The sequence below is a fragment of the Bison bison genome, unplaced genomic scaffold (assembly GCF_000754665.1).
Source record: "Bison bison bison isolate TAMUID 2011002044 unplaced genomic scaffold, Bison_UMD1.0 scf7180017864061, whole genome shotgun sequence".
Classification (NCBI taxonomy): domain Eukaryota; kingdom Metazoa; phylum Chordata; class Mammalia; order Artiodactyla; family Bovidae; genus Bison; species Bison bison.
The window spans coordinates 5326786-5341449 of record NW_011494633.1 but is presented as its reverse complement, the minus strand read 5'-3'; the positions used below and the strand labels follow the sequence as shown (position 1 = coordinate 5341449).

Below are 14664 nucleotides of genomic sequence, written 5' to 3'. Positions count from 1 at the left end.
AAAGTTATGCCAAGAGTCAGACACAGAAAAACACACACTGTATGATTCCATTTTTTTGAACTATCAAGAATAAGTAAATTCACAAAGACAGAAAACAGATTAATGGTTGCCCAGAGTTGAGACGTGAGAATGGGGAGTGACTGCTAACGAATATGACCTTTCTTTTTGGGGTGATGAAGTGTTCTGGAATTAAGACAGTGGCAATGGTTGCATAACTCTGTAAATACACTAAAAAAAAAACCCCAATGAATGTAACTTTAAAAAAGTGAATTTTAAAGTGAATTGTTATCTAAGAAAAATTTTTACAGGCAAAGGCCCTCCTTAGAAAATTGATTTCCTCACTTCTGTTTCAGGCCACCTACTGGTTCATGAAAATAAAAAAATCTGTAATATTTGACATTTATAATCCCATTGACACGAATTACAGAATAAAATTTCTTTTTAACCAAATTATTTATAGATATCAACTGACGGTCCACTGTATTTAGTCTTCTTCTGAAAAATGATAATCTGAAAGTTCTCTGAGCTCATGATTTATCTCAGAGTCCTTTTTAAAATTTACATTCTTCTTAAGCAACTGAGACTGAACAAATATCTTCATTTTAGAGATTTTAGTAATACTGTCATCTAGAAACAGGTGAAAACCTTGCTCCTGCATTGACACTAGTTAGCACAGCAATCTTCAAGCAGTGCTTTAACATTTAATTCCCATTCACAGGACAATAGAAAGGCAAAGCAAGAAATGATTTTTCAATACCAGTACTGCAATGTAATATGTATAACCTGATGCTTTAAGCCATCAAACAAGTGCAGACTTTCTTTTCCCTGGAATATAAATAGAATTCTAGGCTTACTCTATTCAGCAGTAAGAGCTGAAGTGATTTTTTTTCAGAGCTCTACAAAAAAAAATACCCTTTATCTTTACCACCTGTAACATTATTTTGTATATCTGGTTTTCAGTACCAGAAGGCTATAAACTTTGCATGAGCAATCTAACCCACAGTAAGAGCTCTCTAAGCCTTAGAAATAGAATGAACTATTAATTCTTGTCTAATATCAGTGGGTTGTACTATGCATAGTTCCATATAAGTTAAACAAGAAGACTGATTCTTCTAAAAATGCTGAAGTGTACAGAGAGGAGGGGTTAAATAATTAAGAAGTAAAGATCAAGGTCTGTCATGATTAAGCTACATTCTAAAAAAAGCACCAACAGATTACAACAGGGTGACATGATTTTCATTTTTAAGTTCAATGGAAATTGCATGTACTGTTTTTACTCTTAAGCACAAGTGGTTTACACTGTATCGAGGCTGCTGGCCCCAAGAAAGACATGAACATAGAAAGGATGGTCTTGTCCAACTTCAGTATTATTTTTGTAGCAATATGTATAAAACTCAACCACTGTTTGGGCAACCTTAGGAGAAAGCAAGCCTAAGAGATGAACACATTTACACCTCTTAATTATACTGTTACCTTATAAAAATGTAAAGTTCAACATTTGCTCCTCTGAAAGCAAAGCACTGAACAGTCTCCAATACAGTAACCAAGCTGTGAGTTAAGATGTGTTTAAATGTAGGCAAGACCTTTAAGACTAAGAGTTTTCTTCAATTACATATATCCAAATGACAGTGTTATAATTCAAATTGAACAACAATAACAGGAACAAAATCTTGATAAAGTAAGAAATGGGGGAAATAAAAACTGACTTCTGAACCAAATGTATCCCATCTCATGGAAGAGTGAATCACTGGGAAGCATGCCACGGAGAAGAGAAGCTCCATGTGAAGAAAATGCATACAGGAATTTAAGTTACAGCACGTACTCTTGGTTTTTCTGTTTTTTAAATACATAGGCTTCAAAAAACTGTTTTATCAGTTTGTTTTTTTTATAGCACATCTTTTTAAAAGAAATTCCTACTTTTCATTCCAGAAAATATAAGAAACAGTTTGCAAGAATTCATGCAAACATGCTTCTCTAAGGCCATGAACAGGTTTGCTAAGTTGCATTGTTTAATTCAAGTAAAAGCCCTTCTAAAATAAGGGGTCTGTAAAGGAAGCCAGTTACCTTCAACTCCAAGGCCTGTGCACTTGTAAGGATCTCTGACACTCTGAAAGCCAAAAGGCAGCATGCTCATTTGAGCATTAGCAATATGGTTTCTATTTACACTTTTAAAAATCAAGTGGATGTTAAGTTTTTCTGGCAGATTCTTTTTATATGTTACAAAACAAAAAAGCAAAAGCTTAGAATAAGAATCCTTTTTTCTTAGAAAGGTCAAACAGATACGTTTTGACATCATGTCCTTTACACAATGGCATACTGTTCATATAAAAGGTCTCTTATCCTATAAAAGTCTTGACAAAGGCAGCCTTCTAATCCAATGCGTCCAGTTTCCGTCTAGAAACCAAGTAGAAAAAAAAAGTTCTTTAGTACATCTTCTACCCGTTAATATGCAGACATGATAACCAAAACATATTAACTAGGTTACTTTATGATTGATTAGGAAGTGACTGTTCTGATTCACAGAATATGAACATAATATTCTAGTCATGAATTTTACATAGACACATAAATGTCAGAAGATTCAAATAATAAAAATCTACAATAAAATTATATACCACATCTTTGACAGTCCCTTTTAAAAGCCTTCAAGGTCATCATGATAAATTTAATTTACTGAGCTCCAGTTTGTAAAATTAACTCAATCAAGAATTACAGAATTCAAAATAACAAAATACCAGAAGTATTTGTTCACTCAGTCCTTCCTTACTAAAAACACACTTACTCTACGGACTGCCACTTGATTGTTGCAAACGAGCACGCCTCCTACGAATTCAGCTTGGATCCCCTCCCGTAAAAGAACTTGTTTGAAGTCTGACAGTCTTGGTTCATTCATAAAAACCGACTGATGTCCAGGAACCTGAGGTAAGGTTAAAGGGAAAAGAATTTCAAACAGAACACTAGACACAGAGTTGTACTGAATAAAGGGAAGTAACACATGATCTCAAAGCTACTTTCTATTATCCCCTGAATTCCTTTGACAGATCATTTCAAGTCTATAAATCACATTCCCAGTTGTTATTCTGAGTTTTACCTCCTTATTTAACATTACAAAGCCCTTCACATTTTCTGAATGTTTCACAATCAAGTTTATTAGTCATGCCTCATAATAACAGAAAGACGTTTGATAATGTTATGCTCTTCACTCACCCACTTGCCAAAGGGGGTCAACGAGAGTGCCAGTAGGCAGAACTGAACTGAAATTTCATTTTCCAGATCCCAGTCCTTTGTATATAGTTCAGAGGATAACTGTCCCTGACCCCGCTTCCACTGTCCTTTCCCCTCACTGTGGATGCGGTGGACACCGTGGGTTTTAGAATCAAAGGCAAGTGGTTCAACGTAAAGGCGCTGCTTTGACGTTGTTTTGGAGAGTGCCAGCTTTGGCACAGAGAGGAAAGTTCCTAATTCCTTCCTGCAATTTCAAGAGTTGTGCTAGAGGGGATCTGGTGAAAGAGGCCATCTCTTCATTCCTTATTGCATAGAAGGGCTAAAGACATCACGGGACAGTCGTTTAAGACTCGGATCATGTGCTTTTAATATTACCATACGTTAAACTATTTTACAGCTCTGCCAGTTAACTAGATATCTCTTGAGAACACGTGAACAAAATACCAAACTAAAACTATATCTCTACTAAATAAAACATTTCTAACTATATCAAAAACAAAAGTGGTTCAACTGAAGAGGCAACATAGAAAAATGGAATTATAAATCTCCTAACTATAATAGAAGTAGACAGGTGACACTCCCAACCATCAAACTTAACATTTAAAAATCTATTCTGGAAAAAGCAAATCATGGAACAATTATGTGTCTTAGAAGATTTGCTGAAGGGTTCTCTACTATCGTTATTCTCTAGCCGTGGAGGACACACAAGCACAAGCACAGGAACGTTATCTTTAGTAATTTTTTTAAAACTTCAAAATGAGTCTACATATGACACATTTTAAATGGTTCAAAACATAGAAGGAAAATTCAAAGGGTAAATTAAGGGAGAGAGGAGAAGCAGCACATGCTTTTTTTACCTCATGAGGTGGTAAGGGTTCCAGAGTAGGAATGATCTCACTTTCTTCACCTGTTTCTTTCTCATCGTCTCCGAACAGACTTTTCATGGCCTTCTGCTGTGCTATGACACTAGAATCTGAAGGCGCATCCACTTGCATTTCAGAGTCTTCTCCATCATCCTTTAGTTCGCCTTCTTCTAAAATAACTCCTGTGTCCACTTTGGAAACTCTCATGTCTAAGACACCGTCTATCCAAGCTAGTTCAGCATCTTTTGCCTTACAAAACTGAAGGGAGCTGACAAGTGAATCTTTTAATCTCACCTAGATATGATGCAAAGGGGAAAAAGAGAAATAAAGCCCACAGAGTATAACTTGACAATTAAATATGACCTATTATTATAATTTTCTAACTTTAGTACTGTGTATTAAAGTTTAAAAATCTCTCACTCATCTGATCTTCACTGTAACTGGTAATGACCCAATGACCCATAAGATCATTAGGGCCCCGTCTACTTTCCAAAGTAAAGGTTCTTAACTTCGACTGCACACTGGGACCACATGGCAAATTTTCTTTTCTACTGATGCCAGGGTCCTACCTCCAGTGATTCTAATGTAACTGGTGAGACTAAGACGAAAACATTGAACCCCCTTGACTCCCCAGAGCTCTCCTGATGTGGAGCTGAGGTTGGAAACCACCAATAATCTCGCCCCCTAGGACGTGCTGCTTGAAGGCCAGCATGCTTACCTGGTAGATGTGAGTTTCACTAGTGGCATCGACTGTCTCATGCAGCTTTGGCATGTATACTTTAATATCCTTCCCACCAAATGCACGACAGCACTCTGCAAGATCCTGACTGGCTTCTGGTGGTCCATGGACAATGATTAACTGGCGTGGTTTCATCTGATTGATGATTTTTTTAATGGAATCCCCATCAGAGCGTCCTTCATAGTCTATGTAAGTAACCCTGGCCCTGTAATTAAATGATTATTCAAGTTTCCTTTTCTGGTAAGTTCATTCTAAAATTAGGTTTTTAATAGCTTTTATCATCAGGAAAGAAATGTATCAACATGTAGCATGAGGATTTGAGGAATATACCCTGTTATATTGTTAACATGTATTATTAAGCTCTTAGCTATATTCAAGAATGTATACTAAATGATACTACTAGACAAATAAGCCACTCTGCTCTCTGATAACTTAAAAAATATATATATTCCAAAATGATAATTTGCTGCTGTTAACTGCACTAGCAGAAAGGGGGAAAAAAGGTTCACAATGGGTATTTTTAAGACACAGTGGTGTTTTTAAGATATTAGTGCCCTAGAGGTAATTGAGTTAAGGTGTTTATTTTACTGAACAAGCTCTTAGAAAAATTAAACTTGTGAATTACACGAGTTCACCTGCTACTCAACTTACTAAAAACACCAGAAAGAATGTTTCTTCATATAAATGTACAATGTGAAGTTTAACCCCCTCCTCACCACCAATTCACTTTGGCATTCCAGTATCATTAATAAAGGGAAAAACTCCCGTATATCACAAGAAGAAAAAAATTAACTAAGCACAAACTTGCTAGTGAATATTCAGAAATATAACCTCTGAAACAATGTCAATTATATAATTCAAGTACTTGAAATTTTACTTTGTAATCCATTTGCAAAATGCAACAAAAGCACTTACTTTATTTCAATAGATTCTGTTGTAGAAATACACTTAGTAGGAACATCAGATAAATCCTGATCCATGGGTTCGTCTCCATTTGTCAGGCCAGACTCTAATTTGCTTTTTTCTTCTTCAGTAGCTTGAAGTTCTGGCACTAAGAAATCCTCTGGTCTAAATAATAAGCCTCTAATTAGAAGTAGTAACAAGCAAGCTAGTATTATTTAATATATACAACCAATTAGTAGATGGCACAATTTTTAGACTCCTCACATATCTCAAGATTCAAATATACATTTGATCCAAAGTCAGTGCAACTTCACAATTTCAGTAATCGAATGACAGCATGTATTAGGTTCTTTAAGTACACTTTAAAACACACCATGTGAGGAGCGAAAAGGCCCTACCTAGACAGGCCATTCAGAGACCTTAGTGGCTGCCGCAAGTACTACTGCAACCTGGCCTTCCTTTGTTCCAGTAATTCATTTTCTCAATTTCTGTGGTTTCTCTTGCCAATTTCCAGTCTCACAAATCTCAGGTCTCCTTTAGTTTCCCTAAGATGCCCCTTCACCCATTATTCCTTCCCTGCCTGATGAAAGCAGAGGACTCTCCATTTTTGCTTATTACAGAGAAGACCAAGACACAAATCATTAGCTCCCCCAAAAGCCCTCACTTTTGTTTCAACAAACTACTAGCACATTTATTTTTGAGTATCAGAGAGAGTTCTATGTTAAAATTAAAAGGCAAACTTTTTTTTTTAAAACATTCTGTCTAATCTCAGTATTTATCATGCCCTAGCCCCAAATCCCCTCACACTCCTCTCTGACAATCCAGGCCTCTACCACCAGCACCCAGACTGCTGCAGGAGCCCAGTATCTTTGACTGTAACCCACAGAGCAACTGTAGCGCATTGCCAACTGTAATCCACACAACGATGGCAGGCAGCAACCACCTAACATGCATTTACTGCGAGTCAGGTGCTATGCTCAGTGCCTTAAACGCACAACCTATTTTATTCTTGCCTCCATTTTTAAGATAAGAAAATTGAAGCTAAAGAGCCCTGTCCATATGCTAAACAGACTGGCACTAATTAAGTGAAGCGGTGAGCAAACTCTCCAGCACTGTTTAGATTGTCAGCTTTTTTCCCTACTACTTTAGAGGGCCAAATAAACAGTAGAATTTTCCTAATTAAACCCAAGGATGACCTAAGACCATATGCTCAAGATACCATTAAAGGAGAACAAAGAAGGTACAAGAGAGGGAGGTAACTGTGTTGGGGTGGCGGGGGAGAAGAGGGAAGCTTTCCAGGAGTTTGTGAGGCCAGACTCAGCAGCCTGAAAGCCTGGGGTGGGACGGTGGAGCACGGCTGAAGGAAAGAAATGTGTAAATGCATGACATGAAAAAGCTGAGTAGCCATGAAGACCAAGATGGGTGGGGTTGAAGGGCAGTCAGAGGGAGGCCAGGAGGGAGGGGATATATGTTTACATGTAGCAGACTCGCTTAATTATACTGCAGAAACTAACAGAACATTGTAAAGTAATTATACTCCAATTAAGAAAAAAAGAAAAGGCTGAGCAGGAGGAAACTGAGAGAAGGCTGGTACCACCAGAATGGAGAACACACACTGCTGCTGCTGCTGCTAAGTCGCTTCAGTCGTGTCCGACTCTTAGCGACCCCATGGACTGCAGCCCACCAGGCTCCTCCATCCATGGGATTTTCCAGGCAAGAGTACTGGAGTGGGGTGCCATTGCCTTCTCCGAACACACACTAGTGTAACAGAAATATAGAGAAATATTAATAGGAAAGTAGGGAGAGACCAAACTGTGAAAGACGTTGTGCACTATGCTAAGGCATCTGACATTTACTGATCTTTATTCAGGACAATAGTGTTTTTAAGTTTGTGATTCGAACATGTGATTTCAGTTGTTTTTCTAACGGTGTAGATAGATTTTTCCACGGTTCCACTCATGGTATCTCCTATTCCTCTTATAACTAAAACAGGTATGCAATACTTGAAACATAACCCATTTCCGCAACTTAGCATAACTCCAGCTGTCAGAAGCTCCTCCTGTCATACGTCTTTTTCTAACGCATGTCCCTTGTGCACGTGCTGAATCACTTCGGTCATATCCAGCTCTTTGCAACCCTATGGATCACAGCCTGCCAGGCTCCTCTGTCCATAGGATTCTCCAGGCAAGAATACCGCAGTGAGTTGCCATGCCCTCCTCCAGGGGATCTTTCCACCCAGGGATCGTACCCACATCTCTTGGGTCTCCTGCATTGGTGTTCTTTGCCACCAGCGCCACCTGGGAAGCCCTGCATGTCCCTTACCTCTCTTTTTAAGTGGGGAGAGGGGAAAGAGTAGTGGTCATCTTTTTAAAACATTTCACATACCTAAGTAATAAAATTATCAGTTCTCCTTTAATAGTAACTTTCTAGATGTTCCTCAACCTTACATTTTAAATTAAAAGTCTTCTGTATCTTTCAAGCTGAGATACTCAGAAACTACATACATGATAACCAGAAGGACCAAATTCATTGAGCTCAAATGACAACACAGTTACTACCTCCAATCTAGAAGCAAGAAAAGCTTGTTTTGCTCACGTACTTGATGATTTCTCCATATTCATCCCATTTAATTCTTTCTTCTGGGGCAGGAAACATAGGATAAGACTTTTTAGCCTGTTTGAAGAAACTTCCTTTACGACTGCCTTCGCCTTTCATCATCAGGTCATGCTTGGTCTTATGCGCTGATGGCTGGTCAATGTCTTCCTCAGCGTCACTCTCATCACTGGAATCTATGTCCGCCCTAAGGGAGTTTGTGAAAAGGTAGAGATCAGCAAGTCCCCAAATGATTTTTAATTAATATTTATAAAATTATTCTTAAATTAAAAGTCAATGTTAATTCAATGCTAATGACAGTATTATTGGACTGCTATTTTGTGAAATATAGTGTAAACTGCCAATTGATAACAGGCCAACTAATAAATACATGCTAACATTAGCGCTGAAAAGAATTTAGAATTTAGCACCACTGGAAAGATGTATTAAAAGCAATAAAGTCAAAAGAAAATTTAAATATTTTCAATTAAACATTTTTGTGTAGAAACACGTTCTCAAATTATAAAAACTTCTAATCTGCCTGAAAACAACTTACTCTTTTGACTGCTCGAGCTTTTTAGCAGCTTCTTTCTTTAGTTTCTCTTTTTCCAAGTATTCTTCAAGTTCTTTCCCTTCAAGTTTCACACGTTTCCTCAACTACAGAAAAATAGCAGATGAAAGGAAGTATTAATACGAGGAGGTTAAGGCGGTGGGGTGTGAGAAATACATTACATCTCTAAATTGCTTCATCATCTTTAAACTAAATTTTCCTCTGAAATATTCAAGTTTCTATTATGTGCAATCACAGGTCCTATTTAGATTAGTACTAAAATTGAGCTGTCACATTTCTAGGATGGGTTTAATTTAAATCAAACTGGTTAAAAATCACCAATCAGGCAAAGAAAATACAGAAAAGTATTTTTATAACTTGGTGTAGGTGAGAGCTACAAATGACACAAAACTGAAAAGAAAAGGTGAATAAATATGGTAACGAGGGGAAAAAAACTCTGATATTCTAATCTCATGAAATGAAAAGAAACGGAGAAAATTATCTGCAGCACTATTTGACTATCAGAAGCTACTTTTTCCTAAGAGCTCTTCCAAATATGTTAAGGAAAAGATGGTCAACACATAAAAACAGGACAAAATGATACACAAGCACTTTATAAAATAAGAAAAATGATTCATAGCCATGAAAACATATCCAATTTTACTAATAATTTTTGTTGTTGTTGTTTATTTGCTAAGTCATGTCCAACTCTTTGCAACCCATGGACTCTAGCCCACCAGGATCCTCTGGCCATGGGATTCTCCAGGCAAGAATACTGCAGTGGGTTTCCATTTCCTTCTCCAGGGGATTTTCCCAACCCAAGGATCAAACCTGCATTTCCTGCACTGGCAGGTGGATTCTCTACCACTTGACCCAAATGATATTTGAAAAATGCAAAAATTTTTAATATAAAACCATCTTTTAATTTATGAAATTAGCTATAGTAATTACTAATAGGGAAAGGTTACTTCCATCCACTAGGGGAAAATTACAACGACTATGTTAGAAAGCAATTTGTCAACATCTAAAACTAAAAATGTACCTATCCTTTTAACACAGCACTTCTAGGAAGTTATCTACTGAAACGATCACACACACGTGAGGGGAAAAAAAGTACATGGCAGCAATGTTTACAAGACTGAAAAACCGGACACAACTTTAAAATCCATCAGCATGGAATGATCTAATCAGTAGTCCTCAAATCTTCTGATCTCTTTTTATTTTTTTTTTCTCTTTAGCCCCAGACCTTATTATTTGAATATTTGGAACACTCATTCTATACATGGGCTTCCCTGGTGGCTCAGAGGGTAAAGAATCCACCTGCACTATGGGAGACCTGGGTTCGAACCCTGGGTTGGGAAGATCTCCTGGAGGTGGGCATGGCAACCCACTCCTGTATTCCTGCCTGGAGAATCCCCATGGACAAAGGAGCCTGTTGGGCTACAGTGCACGGGGCTGCAAAGAGTCAGACATGACTGAGCAACTAAGCATAGCACAGCACATTCTATACACACATTTTATTTTCTTGCAAAACTCCGCACAGCACATTCTATACACACATTTTAATTTCTTGCAAAACTCCATATTCCATATTGCTATGTCGTATCACTCTCCATTTTATGCCACGATTCCATCAAGAAGTATCTCCCCAAATCACGATCTGCCTGACTGTGTGTTGTTGCTGTTGTTGCTAAGTTGTGTCTGACTCTTTGCAACCCCCTGGACTGTAGCCCATCAGGCTCCTCTGACTGTGAGATTTCCCAGGCAAGAATACTAGAAGGGGTTGCCATTTCCTTCTCCACGCATCTCTTTTTAAACTCCTAAAAATTACTGAGAAGCCTGAAGAACTTTTGTTTTTTGTAGGTTATATTTATTCATATTTTACCATATCAGAAATTAAAACTGAGAGATTTTTTAAAATGTATTTGTTCATTAAAAATAAAATCACTCATATCATGTTAATGTTAACATCATTTTTCACAAAAGATGATAGTTTCCAAAGCAAGAAAAAAAATAGTACAAAGTATGGCATTATTTTATATTTTTGCAAGTCTCTTTAATATCTAGCTCAATAGAAGACAGTTGGATTCTCACATTCTGCTTCTTGCCATATATCGTTTTGGTTAAAGTAAGTATATTTAGAAAATCCAGCCTCACACAGATGAATAGCTGGAAAGATTTTTAAATAGCCTTTTCATGAATATTCTTCTTTGATATTACATTAAAACTCAAAAAGTGGTGGTTTCTTAAAGGCTAGTTGTAATGTGGAATCTTTAATCATACCCATAACTTCTGTACTTTGTTACAGTAAAATTTACTGATTGATCTTACATTTTGACTGGACTTTTTACTTGTACATTACTTTGCAACTTCATGCATTAGATATTTGGAAAATATTAGTTCATTAAGTCACACAGTTAAGTTCATTAACTTATGAATATTAGTTCATAAATTACACAATATTATACAAATTTGACAATATTTTTAAAAATCAACATTTGCAAATAACACTACCATCTCACCAGAAAAGTGATGTTGTCAATCTGACAATGACAGGCTAAGTTTTCCAAAATGCTAATTTTCACTTTAAAGTTTCAGTTTTATCAGACTGAGGCAAGAAATGCTATCAATTGTTTTCCTTAGAGTCACAAGCTCAATTATTCTTTTTTGGGAAAATATTTGCCAAATACACAAGTCTGAATAACCACATCATTTCAAGTAAAACTGGTGTTCCAGGAAATAAAGTAGCTAGTTTAACTCAACAACTCAAGCAATTACCCAAGTGATTTCTTCAAGACAAACATCATATTGGGTTGGCCAAAAAAAGTCATTTGGGTTTCCTGTACGATGTTAGGGAAAAACTCAAATAAACTCTTGGCCAACCTAGTATGTAACACAAGTGCTTCTGTATACTTCCCATCTTGACACCAAGATTATTTTAAGAAGTTCTTTTTAAAAGAATTTAATAAAGTTATAACTTTATTAAAGTTGAATAAAAGTTTGTAAGTTGAATAAAAGTAAATAACTTTCACTGCTTCATCAAGGATATTCTTAACTGCAACTTTATTTGAACGACAAGTGTATGGTGATGAAAAATGCAGTGATTAACCTAGCTTGATGCCACAGGCTTGATTTACGCTAAGGCACCAGCACTCTACCCACCACTGCTTTCACAGTAAAAGACAAATAACATCTTAATATCACCATGAAAAACAACTGGTGGACTCCATAGAAGGGTCTCGGGTAGCCCCCAGGGGTCCTTGCACCATGCTTTTGGGAACCACTGGATTAAATAATCAAAGTACGTATACATAACGTATTATTAAAGAATCACTAGAAATAATTCAATCACTTATTCAAGAACATTTTAAAGTTTATTATACCAAGTATTGAATAAGGTAAATCTGTAGCAACCTTCATTATTCAAAAATATGTGGAAAATTTGGTCCCATTTCTTTAAAAAAAAAATCATAGAGATATTTGTATGTGAATAGAAAAAAAAATCTAGAACATACATGCTTCAAAAATATCAAGTCTTGACAACAAATGCGAAGTGTCATCCTGGATGGGATTCCAAACAAAAAGGAAAGGCCACAGTTGGAGCAATTACCAAGAGTCAAGTGGGGTCAGTGGATGAAATAGTATTAATATCAACAGTATGATATCAGTGCTTATTTCCTTATTTCAAGTGATGTATCATAAATATACAGTCTTACAGGAGCATGTCCTCATTTCTAGGTATTGCATACTGCTGTGTCTAGAGGTAATGATGGAATATCTGCAGCTTACTTTCAAAAAAGTATCTCATACTGTATCTGTATGCGAGAAGGCAATGGCACCCCACTCCAGTACTCTTGCCTGGAAAATCCCATGGACGGAGGAGCCTGGAAGGCTGCAGTCCACGGGGTCGCTAAGAGTCGGACACGACTGAGCGACTTCACTTTCACTTTTCACTTTCATGCATTGGAGAAGGAAATGGCAACCCACTCCAGTGTTCTTGCCTGGAGAATCCCAGGGACGGGGGAGCCTGGTAGGCTGCAGTCCATGGGGTCGCACAGAGTCAGACACGACTGAAGCGACTTAGCAGCAGCAGCACTGTGTCTGTATGTGTATGAAGAAGTCATAAGGCAAAGCCAATAAAATGCTGACAACTGGGAAATCTGGGTATACTATTTTTTACAACTTTTCTGTTAACTTTCAAATTATTTTACAATAAAAAGTAACAAAAAAATTAAACCAAATCAAGTGATTCTACTATGTAGAATGAAAGAGTGATTTACATGTTACCTCTGGCATCTCACATTTACCTAGCAGTATACTTGAATGTAAGTTCAATTTAGAAAAATATCATTATTTTCCTGTAGTACACACTAGGCAATTTACACAGCTGTCTGTTTTAACTACAAATAAACTTGAACAAAACATTTACCCCATGATTTAGCTTATGCCTACTGCTATAATAAATTTTACTTTCCATCTTATTTTCACATAAGATAGCTGAAATTAACAGCTAAATTCAAAAGCAGATTTCTAGGATAATCAACCCTAAGCTTTTTTCTTCCTAGTTCTTCACTGGATTGTCTCCAAATTATTCCTTTTTCTTAATCAAATCTACTCCGATTCATTAATCCTTATTCATTTACTGTTTTTGCTCTTTTTAAATGCATAAGATTTGACTCTAGAGAAGAATAAATGTAGATGAAAAAAAAAACATACAGAGTAAACTCTTATCTAACATGATCAGAAGCCTGGTTTATTACATATTCACTCATCTGGTGTTTCATGAATTTAACCTACACATTTACTGAGGACCTTCCATGTACTAGTGGATATAAAAAGACAAGATCCCTTTCTCCTGAAAAAATATTCGATAGTAATGACACTAGGGAATATAATGTGATGGGTTGGCAACTGAGTAGTAGACTGGTAGTCAGAGAAGGCCTACCTGAGGAGGTGGCCTTTCAACTGAGACTTGAGTAAAGGAGTAAACAAGCGCAAAGCTGTGAAGGAACATGAGAGGCAGAAGGAGCCCCTGATGCAGTGAAGCAGTGTGGAGCATAAAGAAAGCAGAATGAGATACGGTCAGAAAAGTGGACAGAGATCAGGTCAGTGGGATCTTGCAACCCTGGGAAAGGAGTCTGGAGTTTTTTTCAAAGAGAAGGAAGTCACCAGAGGGTTCAAGCAAGGGAGTGACACGAAATGATAAATTTTTAAAAGATGCCTTTGGGGGTTGTTCAATGGTAACAGAGCTTGGGTTTTACAAGCTGAAAAGTTTTAGAGGTCTGTTGCACACCAGTGTTCACACAGTTAACACTCCTGTGCTGGACTCCTAAAAGTGGTTCAGATGGTAAATTTCATGTTATGTGGTTTTAAAATGATAAAACAAGAGAGAGAGAGAAACAGAGAGAAAGGAAAAGACATGTCTTTGGCTGCTACGAGAATAAAGCATTAAGAGAGCATAAAAGTAAAAACAGTGACATCAATTAGGAAACCACTGCACAGCCCAGGCAAGACCCTTACCATGACAGGAGTGGAGCTGGAGAAAGGCAGACAGATTTAGGATATATCTTCAAGTCAAGTCAATAGGAATTGCTCCTGGATTGGACATGGGTAATGACAGAAAATTCCCAAGTGGCGCCAGTGGTAAAGAAGTCGCTGGCCACGCAGGAGACGTAAGAGACGCCAGTTTGAGCCCTGGGTCGGGAAGATCCCTTGGAGGAGGGCATGCAACCCACTCCAGTATTCTCACCTGGAAAATTTCATAGACAGAGGAGCCTGGCAGGCTATACTCA

The 14664-nt window shown here is 37.3% G+C and overlaps 1 protein-coding gene across 4 annotated transcripts in view; it reads right to left on the bottom strand.

Moving 5' to 3' along the window:
• Nucleotides 1-596: 596 nt before the first annotated feature.
• CPSF2 (cleavage and polyadenylation specific factor 2, 100kDa) overlaps nucleotides 597-14664 on the bottom strand; it is a 32697-nt gene continuing 18629 nt past the window's right edge. For all 4 annotated transcript variants that reach the window (XM_010836197.1, XM_010836196.1, XM_010836199.1 and 1 more), the window contains 7 exons: nucleotides 8879-8979; nucleotides 8330-8530; nucleotides 5743-5895; nucleotides 4807-5032; nucleotides 4083-4382; nucleotides 2783-2917; nucleotides 597-2394 (listed from right to left, as the gene is read on the bottom strand). In XM_010836197.1, the coding sequence (XP_010834499.1) occupies nucleotides 2302-2394; nucleotides 2783-2917; nucleotides 4083-4382; nucleotides 4807-5032; nucleotides 5743-5895; nucleotides 8330-8530; nucleotides 8879-8979 (1209 nt within the window). In that variant the 3' untranslated portion in view covers nucleotides 597-2301. The remainder of the gene's footprint in view (nucleotides 2395-2782; nucleotides 2918-4082; nucleotides 4383-4806; nucleotides 5033-5742; nucleotides 5896-8329; nucleotides 8531-8878; nucleotides 8980-14664) is intronic.